This window comes from Ipomoea nil, unplaced genomic scaffold (genome assembly GCF_001879475.1).
Source record: "Ipomoea nil cultivar Tokyo-kokei standard unplaced genomic scaffold, Asagao_1.1 scaffold1978, whole genome shotgun sequence".
Taxonomy (NCBI): domain Eukaryota; kingdom Viridiplantae; phylum Streptophyta; class Magnoliopsida; order Solanales; family Convolvulaceae; genus Ipomoea; species Ipomoea nil.
The window spans coordinates 2,016,815-2,032,822 of NW_017618406.1; the positions used below are offsets into that span (position 1 = coordinate 2,016,815).

Genomic DNA, 16,008 nt, shown 5'->3' on the forward strand with positions numbered 1-16,008 from the left:
GTCAAACAGGACACTAATATAATGTCTTCTTCGGGTGTCCACTTTCTTTTTGTTTTCTTAACACTTTGAGATCCAATGGTTGCAGATGTAGGGGGAGAAGCCATTCTTAACTACAAATAAATTGAAATAATAAATTATTCATCAAACTCAACCACATTACATTGTTCATAAACCACATTACAAAAAAACACCAAATCCCAAAATCAAACATCAATGAACATGTCCTTAATTTCTAGATGATATCCATTCATTGAACATGTCATTTGCTAATTTTGTCCTCCAATTATTCCAAACTTCTGAAGGCTCTATTTGTGTAACATCATCATCTTCATGTATGGTGTTACTCTGTACGAATTCATCTTCCATAGGATCAACATTCATCTCATTTCTAATAAAATTATGCAGCAAACAACATGCAAGTATAATTCTCACTACAAGAAAAATCACAAATCACGACGGAAAGATCGCGACGGAGCATAATCCGTTGTCGATTCGTGACGGATTTTGCAACGGAATATGTTCCGTTGCGATTTTGAGACGGAAATGGTGACGGAGTTCAATTCCGTAGCGATTTTTGGCGCAAAATGAAAAAAAATGAGGGAAAATTTGGCGCCCACATTTTGGTGACAGATTTTGTGACGGAATTAAGTTCTGTCACCATAGTGGCGACGGAAAAGGCAACGACCGATGTTTCCGTTGCGATTTTACGACAGAATTAGCGACGAGAATGAATTCTGTTGCAATGTTTGGCGCAAAGTGGGAAATAATCTCATGTAATCTTTGTGATATGAATTGATGACGGAGGGTGACGACGCAATTTGCGACGTTTATTTTTTCCGTCACGAAAATATTTAATATTTTAAGTAAAGTTTATTTTCACTACAAAATGAGACGACGGAATCAATTCCGTTGCCAATATGTTGACACTTCGCGACAGAAAATGCGATGCGCTACATGGCTGTCGCGATACGGCGATGAAATTAGCTACGGAAATGATTTTTGTTGCGATGTTTGGCGCAAAGATAGATTTTACGTTTGAGGTTAGCGACGAAATTTGCGACGGTTATTTTTTTCGTTGCGAAAATATTTAATATTTTAAGTGAAGTTTATTTTCGCTACAGAATAGGACGACAGAATCAATTCCGTCGCCAATACGTTGACACATTGGCGATAAAAAATATGACGTCATAAATGTCTATCGTGATATGACGATGGAATTAGCAATGGGAATTGTTTATTTTGCGATATTTGGCGTAAAGATAAATTTGATGTTTGATGTTGGTGACGGAACTTGCGACGATCATTTTTTTCATTGGTAAAATATTTAATTTTTAAAATAAATTTTATTTTCGCTACAAAATGGAATGACGGAATCATTCCGTCGCAATATGTTGACACATTGGCGACAGAAAATGCGACGCCCTACATGTCCGTCACGAGAATATATAATTTTTTAAGTAAAATTTATTGTTTTTTTATGGTCAAAGTTTGCACCATGTTTGGTTCTAAATGTGACAAATTTTAAATTGCATATGAATTCATATGCTATAACTAAATTGCACATGAATTCATATGCTATAACTAAATTGCACAACTATTTAGGGGTCGTTTACTTCATTTTTTTTTTCCATTTCTAGTTTTTCATTTCTCAATTTCTTCAGTTTTCCTTCCCCATTTCTCCATTCCTATAGTTTTCCATTTCCCCATTCCTTCATTTTTCTATTTATACAACAAATAATAATAATAAAGATAATAATAATAATAATAATAATAATAATAATAATAATATTATTATTATTATTATTATTATTATTATTATTATTATTATTGTTATTAACAACAAATTTATGTGCATAAGGAGGAAAAAGACAAAAGAAAAAAAAAAGATAATAATAATAATAATAATAATAATAATAATAATAATAATAATAATAATAATAATAATAATAGTAGTAGTAGTAGTAAATGGATTATTTCACAACACCAATTAAGTTAAGTTTCAATTAAAAATATAAATATCTACAATAATATCAAAAATAATCATTTTTATTTTCTATTAATTATTTAATATTTAACAATTGTACTAAACATTTATCGATTTTAATTTTCATATAGGATATTAATTTAATCGTTCAATGTACACATTATAACTATATATATATATATATATATATATATATATATATATATATATATATATATATATATATATATAGAATCCGGGTCAGGTGAGGACCTAATCTTAGGTGAGGACGTGAGGACTAATCTTGTGCGTTTGTTTTTTTTATTTGGATGGTCCAGATTTGAGTTTTTGAGATGACATGGATTGATTTTTTTGTTAAAGTGGGATAATAGTGTCTTTTTCTAATTTTTTTAAGTGTGAACGCATGTATAATCCTTGGCCAAATTGGTTTTCTATTTTCTTGGATCATCACCGTTGTAATTTGGAGCCGCAATTTCTTCATCATTGATTGAGTGTTCGCCCATTCAAACTAATCAGTATTTTTTATTTTTTTTCGCTTGTTCTTTTGAGTATAATATTGTCTATATTTGGATTGTCGTGTATATGTATAAATGCCTGGGTAGTACGATTATGCATTCGTGTGTGCTGATTGTGCAACCTAGTGTTGTAAGTTGTGCACTATAGGCTAGGGAATTGTGCATTATAGCACATAGCTCAATGCATCGTAGAACATTGGATGTTCACTGTATGATTTTTTGGCGGGGTTTGAATGCACAACAATGAAGTTATTGATGCACAACATTCAGTATAGAAATGCACAACATTCAGTATAGGAATGCACAACATTCAGTATAGGAATGCACAACATTTTGTATAGGAATGCACATCTTTTAATAAGACTGATTTACCCTAAATTTATATATTTTAATATTTTAAAGGGATTTGTTTTCTTAATCCGTGTGATTTGTTTCTTTTAATCTCAGTCATACATCATTCTGATTTAATGGTCTAGATTAGTCCACACCTAAGATTAGGTCCTCACCTGATCCGGACCCTATATATATATATATATATATATATATATATATATATATATATATATATATATATATATATATATATAGAGGCGGGTTCAGGTGCGGCAGTGTCTTACGGTGCGGCAACACCAATAGTTCACCAAATATGCACCATCAACGTTAGGAAATACACCACACAAAACAGAGTAAACAGAGCCCTGCATCACCAAACACACACCATTAGGTGTGAGTAAAAACACCATACACTGTTCGGAAATACACCATTGGGGGTGGTGAGTTATATGGTGTGTTTTTTTGAGTCTGTGGTGTATTTTGTGATGTTTTATTACATTTCATTGGGGTGTGTTTTTATTACACTGTTGGTGCATATTGTTAACACTGTTGGTGTATTCTGGAATTTGACCGCACCGCCGCACCGTAAGACCCCGCCGCATATGAGCGCTCTTCTATATATGTATATATATATATATATATATATATATATATATATATATATATACACACACACACACACAGAGTTAATCGATCTGTTAATTAAGTTTGTTTAGAAATAGCGTCTTCTTTAATTTTCAAAATAGAACATAACTATCATTTTATATTTCTCAATTTACCTTTTTGACTTGATCAAATTTCAAGACAATTTATGAGGTAAGTACAACAATATTCGTCTTTACTACTACTTTTACTATAAGTTTAAAATACTAATTTTGATTATATAAAAAATAATCATTTTATTTTATATTAAATTTTTTTGAAGTACTCATAATTTTTTACAATGTAATATTTGTTCTATATATACTTTCTCAAACATTTTTAGCCCAAAGAATATAAGCTCCCACCACCGGGAGGCGAACCTATGACCACCCATTTGGAATAGTAACCGGGATGCCATCACACTACATAACCTATGACCACCCATTTGGAATAGTAACCGGGATGCCATCACACTACATAGTAGTTAATTGGCATATTACAAATAAATATTTTCAGTTAGATTTAATTAAAAATTATACTAAACATTTACCTATTTTAACTTTTGTTTGGGATATTAATTTAATCACTCCATGTACGTATGATAAATATATATATATATATATATATATATATATATATATATATATATATATATACACACACACACACACACACACACATTAACAATTCAATTAACCGATTTGTTAATTCAATTTGATCGTTTAATCAATTTTTACCAAATTGTATACGCTCCAAAAGATAATAATTAATATTTGTGTAAATATTAAATAAAAGAAGATATTAATCATCCACAAATGAGAAAAATAATTAAATAATTAATTTTTTCAATTATTTGAGAAATATATTTATTGTAATTATTAATCCATAAGGACGTAGTCTATATATATATATATATATATATATATATATATATATATATATATATATATATAGATACATACATACATACATACATACATACATACATAATAAGTCTCAATTGAGGTTATATCCTTGATTTATGTCCCTCTTTTTGTATGCAAATAAATGTGTACATTTTACTTTAAATGTTGTACATTCAAATGTTATTTGACAAAACTACCCTTACACCGTTATAACACCGTTAGTTTTTAATTCTAACATTGATAACACATCAATATTACCATACACCTATATCTATCATATCTTTTTCCTATTTTTTAATTATCATTTTATTAAAATCATTATATATTAAGTTAATACTTAATTATATTTTAATTCAATTTCTCTGAATGATAAATTATATATGTGTGTTTACAAAATACATATATTATTTGTGTATATATAATTCAAATTATAATTTTTAATTATTTATATTTATCAATGTTTTAATATTGGGCATGAATTTTCGCGCATCTCGCGTACAAAATGCTAGTATATATATATATATATATATATATATATATATATATATATATATATATATTAATTTAAAAGACTAAGTCTTTAACAATTAAAAATTTAAATTTAAACTTAAACTCCCTAATCCCTAAAATACTAAAATCTTATACTAGTCTAAATGTTCACCTAAAGACTAGTCTTCCAACTGTCGATGCCGTAGAAGCCGGTCACATCGCAACTCTCCTCTAAATCCGTCGCCGCCGTAGCTCTCCACCAAAGCTGACGCCGTCGACAAAGCAGAAGTCGACGCCGCCTTCTCCCATCCTCCCCTGTCGCCGCTACCTCCATTTTGATTCTGCAACATTTCCTCCATTGCCGTCGATGAAGCAAGCAGAAGCAGAAGTAGAAGCCAACACTGTCGTGTTCCCCTGCCGACGACGAAGAAAAAGGATAGGTATTTCTTGATCCAAATCTTTGCCAATTTCATAATTTCATAATTTTAATTATTTTCTTTCATTTTTTTGGGGGGAAATTTAATGATATCCTGTAACTTATGGTCAGAATTAATTACATACATGAATACATGATATGGCTATCAGTTCTCTACAATGATAAGAGAAGAGTTGTTTAATTACATACTTGCGTTGTTGTAGTGCTTATATAAGAAAAGCTTCAGCACATAATTGGATTTTATGATTCTATGTCACACTGACTGGATATTTTTTTTTTTTTTATATAAATCCTGTCCTTAAATTGTATACAGAATGCTTACTATTGCTATCTATAAACATGTGTAACCAAAGAATATTTGAATATGGTGGAGAAATATGTATTTTGTCTGTGTCCACAATAACACGACCTATGTGGTTGTGCTCAATGATCTCCTTCCAGTACATATAAGCTTGTGTAATTAGGATAATGTATAGCCTCTTTAATTTAAACCTTTCTCTGCAGGAGAAGAATAAAGCAGCTCCAGTTAAGGTGCCTGAATGAAGTAAAAAGAATTAGGAGGGTCCGTGGTGAACTGGACGATATCATGTTTAAACTTTTTGAAAGACAACCTAATTGAACATTGAAGAATCTAGTCCTAGAGACAGATCAACCTGCGGGTGTTTTATTTGTAGTTGACAGCTTCATATTTTGTGATCATATAGCCAAATACTAAACTGTATATTGTCCTGCTGATATGTGTTATAATCCCAGTTGCGATCCAAATATTTTATCATTGGATATAGGTTCAATGCTTGCTACCTCCACACTGGCAGATTATAATATTTATTGATGAGATCGACATTGTTGTTAGTGCAGGTCAAGTTAATTCCATTTCTTCATCTTTTTCCTTTTATGTTATGTACTAGTTTTGTTTTCCTTTTATTTATTAGTCAGTTCACACAACCTTTTGTTAAACTGGCCTCAGCCTAAGCAAAAGTCGCTTGTTTATTTTCACTTTGTTGTTTAAAGTAAAAGCTTGAATTAGGCTTTTCTGTTATGATTTATGAATAGGTGCTGCCGGTGGGACAATCGGGCAATGGATGCTGGAAATCTACTGAAATCAATGCTTGGTCGTGGTGAACTTAGATGTATTGGAGCAACTTACTGAATGAATATAGGAAGTGCATTGATAGAGAGTAGCTTCATTTGTGGTACAATAAATGCTAACACATAAGACAATATAACATTGGCCTCATAACCTACAAACAACGCTAATTCTGCAAAGATGCAAGATGAGATTGAGAATATAGACGCTTTTATGCTTTTTATGCAGCAAATATTAGATGCTCTTGAGAGTGAGAGAGCTGGTACTTCATCACCTTCATCACAACGGGATTAAACTTGATATTGAATTTTTTATGGATTATTATATTATTGTTTAGACATAAATTTGGTATTAAATACAAAATTCAATTTATTGAACAATAAAGTAGTATTACATTGTTTCCAAAAAAAAATAGTATTACTTTTATATTACAAATTAGATTGTATTTTAGTTTAAATAGTGCTTTTGTTTATAAATATAATTGAATATTAACATTTTAAATACAAGCATTAGAATTTTAATAAAATAAATAATAATTATCAAAATATTTTTTTTTTTTTTAAAAAGAGAGGATAATTTAGCATAATCGCGACGAAATCACGACATTAATGCATTCCGTTAATTTTTTACGAGGAAATATTTAGTGACGGAATTGCTACGGAAATTTGTTACATCGTTTTCTTATAACGGAATTTTGTAACGGAATATAAAATTTGCAACAGAAAAGTTAGCGACGGAATAGCGATAACAATTATTTCCGTCGTTATACTTCACGACAGCAATAGGCGAGGAAATATGAGTTTAGCGACGGAATATTTTTTAATGCAATGGTGACGGAAGGAATCATTTCCGTTGCCAAAATTGCGACGGACTCGCGATGGAATGATTTCTGTCGCCAACTTCACGACGGAAAATTCCATTGACATTTTCCGTTACCATCACTCGCGACGGATTATTTCTGTCGCAAAATGAAATACGACAAGCCTGGAGGCTACGGAATGAATTCTGACGCGAAAATGCAAAATTCCGTCGCAAAACGCGTTTCGCAACAGAATTTTGCGTTTTTGCGACGAAATTTTTCCGTCGCGAATCATGATTTTTCTTGTAGTGTCTGTTATGTATTCTAACAGGATAAAATGATGGGCTTCTAAGTATAGCCCATCTCATTTTCAATAATCCAAAACAACGTTCTATGACATTTCGATCAGCTGCATGTTTCATATTAAAGAATTCTTGGGGAGTTGTCGGTTGATGACCTTAACGCCATTCATTTAAGTGGTACCTTTGACCTCTAAATGGTGTCAAAAATCCCTCACTATTAGCATATCCTCCGACAACTAAGTAGTAACAACCTAGAAACATAAGTTTATAGTTTAATACGAATGCATGTTATATTACATGATAATTGGAATTTAATATTATAATGCTTACCCATTAGGGACCTTAAGTGGATGTCTTCTAGATAATGCATCCCGAAGAACTCTACTGTTTGCTACAGATCCTTCTCATCCCGGAAAAACATAAACAAATTGCATATTAGGTGTACATACACCTAATACATTTGTTGCAATTTCACCCTTGCGAGATCGATATCTAGGTTTATCTTTTGATGGCACTTGTATTCTAATGAAAGTTCCATCTAAAGCGCCTAGGCAATTCTAGAAATAATATCAAATATTATTAAATATATATTCACATTGTAATTAAACTTATAACTCAACTGTAGGGGATATGTTTAACTACCTTAAACCATTTCCATCTATATTAAAGTATCGACTAATAGTTTCCCCCGACCTTTGAAAATTATTTTGAATGATCTTATTTTTTACGTGTTGAGCAATAATATGTAAAAATATTGCTACTTGCTCATCAACAAGCATATTTCTTGTTGGCCTTAACCCTCCTATAGTTTGTAACATTGCACACAACTTCACAAAAGCATGTCGATTCATCCTAAGTTGAGATATGCATTTTTCATCACACGAATACACAGTTCGTAACATATATTCTCAAGACCCTAAAGTATTTATAATATAAGATTTCACTCGTTTTTTATTAGAACACAAAATTGTCAAGGTTGACATCATCATGATAAACAATAAACTCACTGAAGCACACATATCCAACCATACACGCAATACAACTACACATCTTTTCCTTCTTTCAGTACGAGTTATTTAACGCAATCGAGCCATAACTACAAATTTAATTTAAAACTTACAATAACATATACAGATTATAATAACACTACGGTAAAAACATAAACAATAACATTGCTGTGACAAAAAACCAAACAAAATAAACAATAACACTTTTACAGCACAAAAAAAAAAAAAAAAAAAAAAAAAACTAAACTAAAAACAAAAAATTAAAAAAAATAAAATAAAAAACATAAAAAACTAAGTCAAGGACCCTTCCAACGCTTGTCTGCAGAACAAGTCCTAAGTAAGTATTATAATTCAATTCAAGATAAAAAAAAAATCAATCTTTTCTTTCATTTTCACCAATTCCCATGTTAAAGATTATCTGTTTGTCAACCTTAATCTTAGCTAAATAAACTTTGATTGATATTAGATGGGTAAATTATTAGATGAACATATCATATCTGGTACTCCCACCAAATCTATCATTGTAAAATCAAACCAATTACACTGTCTATACGAATTTTTGTGATAATTACATTAATGATACAATAAACTAAAAAAAAAAAAAAAAAAAAAAAAAAAAAAAAAAACTAAACTGCTGCGGCTGCGGAAGGCGTGGAGGGTTCCGCAGCCGCAATAGTGTATATATATATATATATAATTATATATATATAAAATTAAATATTTAAATATTTAATTTGTAAAGAATAAAATTTTAAAAATTTATGATGCTTTAATTTGATGTGGCCGAAAGAATTGCTTGACTTTGATGTTGATGATGCTTTAATTTGATGTGGCAGAAAGAATTGCTTGACTTTGATGTTGATGATGAAGGAATCAGGGAAGGTTAGAATGATACGTAGGGAGAGAACGGCGAGAAAGATAAGGTTAAAATTGAAAAAAAAATATATTTTATTCCTGAGGACTCAGGAATAAGTTAATACCAGGGGGGCTGGTAATAGCTATTACTTCATCTGAGGTAATAGGCTATTACTAGGATTATTATTCCTGGTAATAGACATTGTTACCAAACAAAAAAATAGGCCTGTTACTGGGAATGCTATGCCATTCCCAGCCTATTCCGTGAACCAAACAGGCAGTTAAAGTTTTAAAAAAGTTTTAACATGGAGGCTTTAAATAGGCTCAAAGTAGGACTTACTTCGAAGCCTTTTTAATGGCCTAAATATTAAACAGGCTTTTAAAAAAGGATTCAAGCCAGGCCTGGCCAATTGTAGGCTCACGCTTGAGCCTAACAAAATGCCTACATACAGGCTCAGGCCCAGACCTAGGCTTTAGATTTTTGTAACAGGCCCAGGCATAATTTTCTAAAGCTCGGCTTGGCTCGGCCTATTTCCATTCCTAGTGTCCACCCACGGTTACACAACATAATTTGCCCCCGTTCTGTGTCTATATACCCGGTTTATGGTAGACCCAGTCCCTATAGAACTAAGAATATACTTATTTAATTTGAAAAAAAAAAATTAAGACTTATTATGAAATAAAAATAAAACTTTCGTTATTTTACTTATTATATTAGATATATATGTTAATTCTTTAAAAGAAATAAAAGTCAAAATAATTTTGACTTTAGATATACATTATATATATATATATATATATATATATATATATATATATATATATCTTTTTTTTTTTTTTTGCTTAAAAAAAATAGATATATATGTTATTCTTTAAATTTTGACTTTCAAGACATGTAAAATTTACAAAAAAAATATCTTTCCCTCTCAAATAAAATAATTCCTTCTTTGTAAATTTTAACTTTATTTTGATATTGACACTTAAGCGGGAAAGAAGAAATTAAAACAAAAACAAACACTTCAGCGCAATACAAATACCATTTCCGTCGCTGCAGTGCCGAAGTCGAGAAGATAGTACACCGCCTCGCCTCCGACACCGCCGTCACCGTCTCCAACCTCCGCCGCCGTCTCCTATTGGATGAGACCATTACACCCTCCACAACAAATAATAAGTAGGGGCTTTCTTGTATTTTTGGCTGAGCTTTTCAGTTGTAACCACCCTTCCCGCCTTCCTGTATTTGCTCTTATACGAGCCTTTGATCTGTATGGAAAGTTGACGAAACAGTTCAAGCATAACAAAATATTCTTCTTCTTCCTTTACTCTGATTTCTCGTTCCATATCTCAATATGGTATCAGAGCGCCGCCGGGAGAGCTATGTCGCCGCAGTCGTCGGTGAATCAAGCCAGGGAGTTCAACTGGAATCACTGGTAGATGTCAATACTCAAAGAGTTCCTGCTCCGCAGAGGAGCAACGTTGTCGAAGACTTGGATAATCCCTTCTATCTGAGCAGCAATGAGAATCCTAACGCGATACTTGTGAGCCCTCCCCTTTCTGGCAGCAACAACTATGCAACATGGAGTATCTCCATGAGAGTGGCCCTTGAGGTAAAAAATAAATGGGGAATCGTCAATGGGAGCCTTCCTGCGCCGGAACAAACTCACAGTCAATACAATGCGTGGAGAAGATGCAATCTGATTGCGTCTTCATGGATCCTGAGGTCTGTACAGCCATCCATTGCACAAAGTGTAATGTACATGGACGAAGCAAAGTTGATCTGGAATGATTTGCGTAGGAGGTTCTCACAGAGAGATGCGCATCGCATCTCATCTCTACAAAGCGAAATAAATGATCTGAGACAGGGAGCTATAACCGTCAATGATTATTATACCAGGTGCCGCACGATTTGGGAAGAGATGAACGATCTCAGGCCCCTTCCTATATGCAAGTGCACGCCGCGTTGTTCGTGTGACTTGTGGATCAGATCAGGAAAGACAGAGAAATTGATCAGGTGATAAAATTCCTACAGGGGCTCAGCGAAGCTTATAACTCCCTGAAATCTGGAGTTCTAGTGCTTGATCCCCTTCCGGACCTACACAAGGTGCTGGTTATGGCCGAAAAGTTTGAAAGGCAGCTCAATGTTATGAATCTCAACAAACATGGCACGGAGTTTACCCAGGCAAATGCTATTCACACTCAAACTGAAAAATTCAATGAGCCGATAGATTCAATGGCTGCTGCATTCAACTACTCTAATGGCAGAAGGGCGAATTCAGAAATAGGAGGTAAATCTATGGCTAAATGTACCTTTTGCCGGATGAATGGACACACCATTGAGAAGCGTTACAAGAAACACGGATTCCCTCCGGGTTGGATACCAGGCTACAAATCCAAAGGAAAGCAGTATGCTAATGCCGCAGTTGCACAACCAGGACAGACCTTCACTCCTCAGCAGGTTCAAGGTCTGATCTCCCTTCTTGATCAAATGGGGCACAAACAGCAACCCTCTAGTGCTGCAGTGCATAACTAACAGTCCACCAATGCAGCCGTCTCTCTAGTTCCCAACTTCAACAGCATGAAGTCTAGTAATGAAAGCAAGTTTTACGCCCCCACTTATATTAATACTGCTTGTCTGACATCCTCTAATTGGATCATAGATTCGGGAGCCACTGATCACATCATTTGTTCTCTTGCTTTCTTTGATGATTATTCTGCTGTGACTGGTGCTATGGTGAATTTACCCAATGGGGATTGTGTGGCTGTTAAACATATGGGAAGCATCCGGTTAAACAATAACCTGTGGCTAAGAGATGATTTACACATCCCTTCATTCAGATTCAATATAATATCCGTGAATAAGTTGCTGAAGAATTCGTCTCACTCTTTGTTATTTACCTATGGTCAGTGCCTTCTAATGGACCATGGGAAGACGACTGGCTTTGCTAGGGAAGAGAAGGGGCTGTACTTGCTCAATGATCCACCATCAGCTAATCTTGTTTTTGATAAGTGTAATCTAATTTCTATGCTTTGTAATAAGGTTGAATTGTGGCACCAACGCTTGGGACATTTTCCTTCAAATAAACTGCATCTTCTTGATATTTCTGCTTCCAGTACTAAGAGTCTGGCTTGTGACATATGCCATCTTGCTAAGCATAAAAGAAACCCCTTTCCCCTGAGCAAAACTGTCTCTGCTGCCTGCTTTGATCTGGTCCACATGGATATATGGGGACCATTCCACATCAAGACTTTGAAAGGGGAAAGATACTTTCTCATTATTGTGGACGATTGTTCCAGATTTACTTGGTTAAAACTCATGCGAGACAAGGGGTTTAATCAAGGATTTTTTCAAAATGGTTCACACACAGTATGGAGTCACTATAAAGACAATAAGAAGTGATAATAGCCTGGAATTTAGCATGAAAACTCTATTTGATGAAAATGGCACCATTCATCAAAAATCTTGTGTCAACACCCCTCAACAAAATGTTGTGGTTGAGAGGAAACATCAGCACGTTTTAGCAGTTGCTCGAGCCCTAAGATTTCAAGCAGGCCTTCCTCTTGAGTTTTGGGGGCATTGTGTGCTCCATGCCATTTATGTTATCAACAGGCTCCCATCCGTAGTTCTTGATTGGTCAAGTCCTTATCACAAGTTGCATGGTAAGGTTCCAGATCTCTCTAACCTAAAGGTTTTTGGTTGCTTGTCTTTTGCTGCCACCTTACCCACTTCACGCCATAAGATGGCACCAAGAAGTCGAAAATGTATCTTCATTGCCATTCCTGCAGGGGTAAAAGGATACCTGCTTTATGATCTTGGTGAGAAGGCTGCCTTCATATCTCGTGATGTGATTTTTTATGAAGACCAATTCCCCCTTACCTCCAAGAATTGTCAAATAAGTGATGAATCTCCACAAGATTTGATGCCACCTTTGCCGAATATTTCAATTACAAGTCATGAAGAAATTGACTTTCAACAAAATCACCAAGAATGTGCAGAAAGTCATGGTCTGCCGGTGCCACATAATAATCAAGAGATCCAGCATAGTCCCCCAGATTCATCACAATCCCACAATGAACATGAGGAGAGTGGATCATCCTTTGATTACAATTCTCACATATCTTTGCCATGCAGGATCGATGGGACCAACACTGATGCAACAACAAATAGTCATGCAGTTGATAATGCAGATAACATGCATGACTCTAGTCCCTCTCCTATCATACAAGCTAGACGTTCCACCAGACACAGGCAACCGTCCAGCAGGTTACAAGACTATTATTGTGACAATGTGATTCAATACAAAACCTCACCCCATCCTATATCAAAGGGGATGACTTATGATAACCTTGACTCTGTTCACAGAATGTTTTCCTTGGCAGTCACATCCACTTGTGAACCAAGAACCTACAACCAAGCTGTCTGGCACACTTGTTGGAGAGATGCCATGGCCTCAGAAATAAAAGCTCTTCAAGACAACAAGACCTGGGAATTATCTGAGCTGCCCCCGGGAAAAGTTCCCATTGGGTGTAAGTGGGTATACAAAGTGAAGATGAAAGCTGACGGTACAATCGAAAGATATAAGGCACGACTCGTAGCCATGGGCTACACCCAACAACTCGGCATCGACTACTTTGACACCTTCTCTCCAGTTGCTAGACTGACAACGATTCGGACTTTCATTTGCATTGCCACCTCTAGATCCTGGCACATTCATTAATTGGACATCAACAACGCCTTCCTACATTGGGATCTTAATGAGGAAGTCTACATGGTTTTGCCTCCGGGATTTGAGAGTGAAAGGCCAAACCAAGTATGCAGACTTCTACGTTCATTATATGGTTTGAAGCAGGCAAGTCGCCAATGGAATGTCAAACTTACTACAGCTCTCATTCAAGTTGGATTTATTCAATCTCAGGCTGATCCATCCTTGTTCACTAAGAATGATGATGCTGGTTTTATTGCCATTCTTGTCTATGTGGACGACATACTTGTAGCCAGTGCTAGCCTGAATCTCATTACAGACCTCAAACAGTTTCTGGATACTACTTTTCGAATCAAAGACTTAGGACCCCTGGGATATTTTTTGGGGATTGAAACACACCAAGGAAAGGATGGTTTAAGCCTCTGTCAAAGGAAATACGCCCTCGAAATATTAGAAGAAGCAGGGTTCCTTGAAAGCAAGTCGGCCAGTACTCCCATGATTCCCGGATTAAAGCTCATACATGGTGAAGGCAATTGCTGCCTGATGCTAGCTCATATAGACGGCTGGTAGGAAGGCTCCTCTACCTCACAGCCACGAGGCCTGACATTGCCTATGCCACTCAGCAGTTAAGCCAGTTCGTCGACTCCCCAACAGACATACATCTTACAGCAGCACACCAGGTGCTGAGATACATCAAAGCTTCACCTGGCCAAGGGTTGTTCTACCCTTCACAAACAGAGTTACACCTTAGAGCTTTTTCAGACTCCGACTGGGCGGCTTGCATCGAGACACGCAAGTCTGTTACGGGCTTCTATATTTTTCTTGGCCCCTCTCTAATCTCATGGAGATCGAAGAAGCAAGTCACCATCTCCCGTTCAAGCTCCGAGGCCGAGTACCGAGCTCTTACAGCTATAGTGTGCGAGGTTCAATGGCTCACATATCTTCTTAATGATCTTAGAGTTACAACTACTAAAGATGCCACCTTGTTCTGTGACAACAAATCGGCAATAGCTATAGCCGAAAACTACGTTTTTCACGAACGCACCAAACACATAGAGATCGATTGTCATGTGGTTCGTGAGAAAGTGATGCAAGGCTTAGTAAAGCTCCTATCTGTCACCTCTGCAAATCAAACGGCGGACGGATTCACAAAACCTCTTCCCACTTCTCCGTTACGCGCTTTCGTTCATAAGCTTGGCATACATGACATGTATGCTCCAGCTTACCGGGGGGTATTGGATGAGACCATTACACCCTCCACAACAAATAATAAGTAGGGGCTTTCTTGTATTTTTTGCTGAGCTTTTCAGTTGTAACCACCCTTCCCGCCTTCCTGTATTTGCTCTTATACGAGCCTTTGATCTGTATAGAAAGTTGACGAAACAGTTCAAGCATAACAAAATATTCTTCTTCTTCCTTTAATCATATTTCATTGGGTTTTTGTGCACGCGTTCGAGGTGTTGGGTGTATATCAAATGATAGAGTCTAGTAAGTGCCTTGATTTCAATAATTATATATATTTGGGTGTGTATTATTACATGCTCATTAGTTGTATCTCGCATGCTTCTGTATAAAAGTTCTGCTTTTATCAGTTTGTGTTTCGATACTTCATGAAGTTTTGCTTGTAATTATCATACTTGTAATGGTAGATTGGTAGGTACAAGTCTCGTGCTTGCACTAAGTTTTGATTTCAGTAATCATACTTGTTTCTGTTTCATACACATCTGGATATATCTTAGCTCAAGAACTGCAACTATTCATTCAGTTAAGATCTTAGGGAGTGGAATTTCTTAGACATTTCAAGTAGTCTGATTGCAGCGGAAAAGATTAGAGACTGGTTTCTTGGAGATAGTGGTATGGTGCTGGTCAAGAATATGTTTCCTTTCCTAAATAACACCAAATGTAGGAAAACTAGATACATTCAACAAACTTCATTTGTTATTGCTAGAATAAGTTA

At 35.0% G+C, this 16,008-nt stretch overlaps 2 protein-coding genes across 2 annotated transcripts; both read left to right on the plus strand.

The window, feature by feature from the left end:
- The first annotated feature begins 10,700 nt into the window (after positions 1–10,700).
- Positions 10,701–11,881, plus strand: LOC109147233. The gene is made up of 2 exons (XM_019294863.1): positions 10,701–11,225; positions 11,336–11,881. Exons 1-2 carry the CDS (start codon positions 10,701–10,703, stop codon positions 11,879–11,881), a joined length of 1,071 nt encoding a protein of 356 aa, XP_019150408.1.
- A 2,236-nt stretch (positions 11,882–14,117) lies between these two features.
- Positions 14,118–15,328, plus strand: LOC109147234 (uncharacterized mitochondrial protein AtMg00810-like). The gene is made up of 2 exons (XM_019294864.1): positions 14,118–14,580; positions 14,622–15,328. Exons 1-2 carry the CDS (start codon positions 14,118–14,120, stop codon positions 15,326–15,328), a joined length of 1,170 nt encoding a protein of 389 aa, XP_019150409.1.
- Positions 15,329–16,008: the final 680 nt, after the last annotated feature.

What these genes read in the sequence shown, in the direction of transcription:
- LOC109147233 (XM_019294863.1), top strand. Translation starts at nt 10,701, where the DNA reads ATGGTATCAGAGCGCCGCCGGGAGAGCTATGTCGCCGCAGTCGTCGGT. An exon ending in TGAGACAGGGAGCTATAACC is followed by an intron (nt 11,226 to 11,335) that starts GTCAATGATTAT and finishes CTTGTGGATCAG; the next exon opens with ATCAGGAAAGACAGAGAAAT.
- LOC109147234 (XM_019294864.1), top strand. Translation starts at nt 14,118, where the DNA reads ATGGTTTTGCCTCCGGGATTTGAGAGTGAAAGGCCAAACCAAGTATGC. An exon ending in AAAGCTCATACATGGTGAAG is followed by an intron (nt 14,581 to 14,621) that starts GCAATTGCTGCC and finishes GACGGCTGGTAG; the next exon opens with GAAGGCTCCTCTACCTCACA.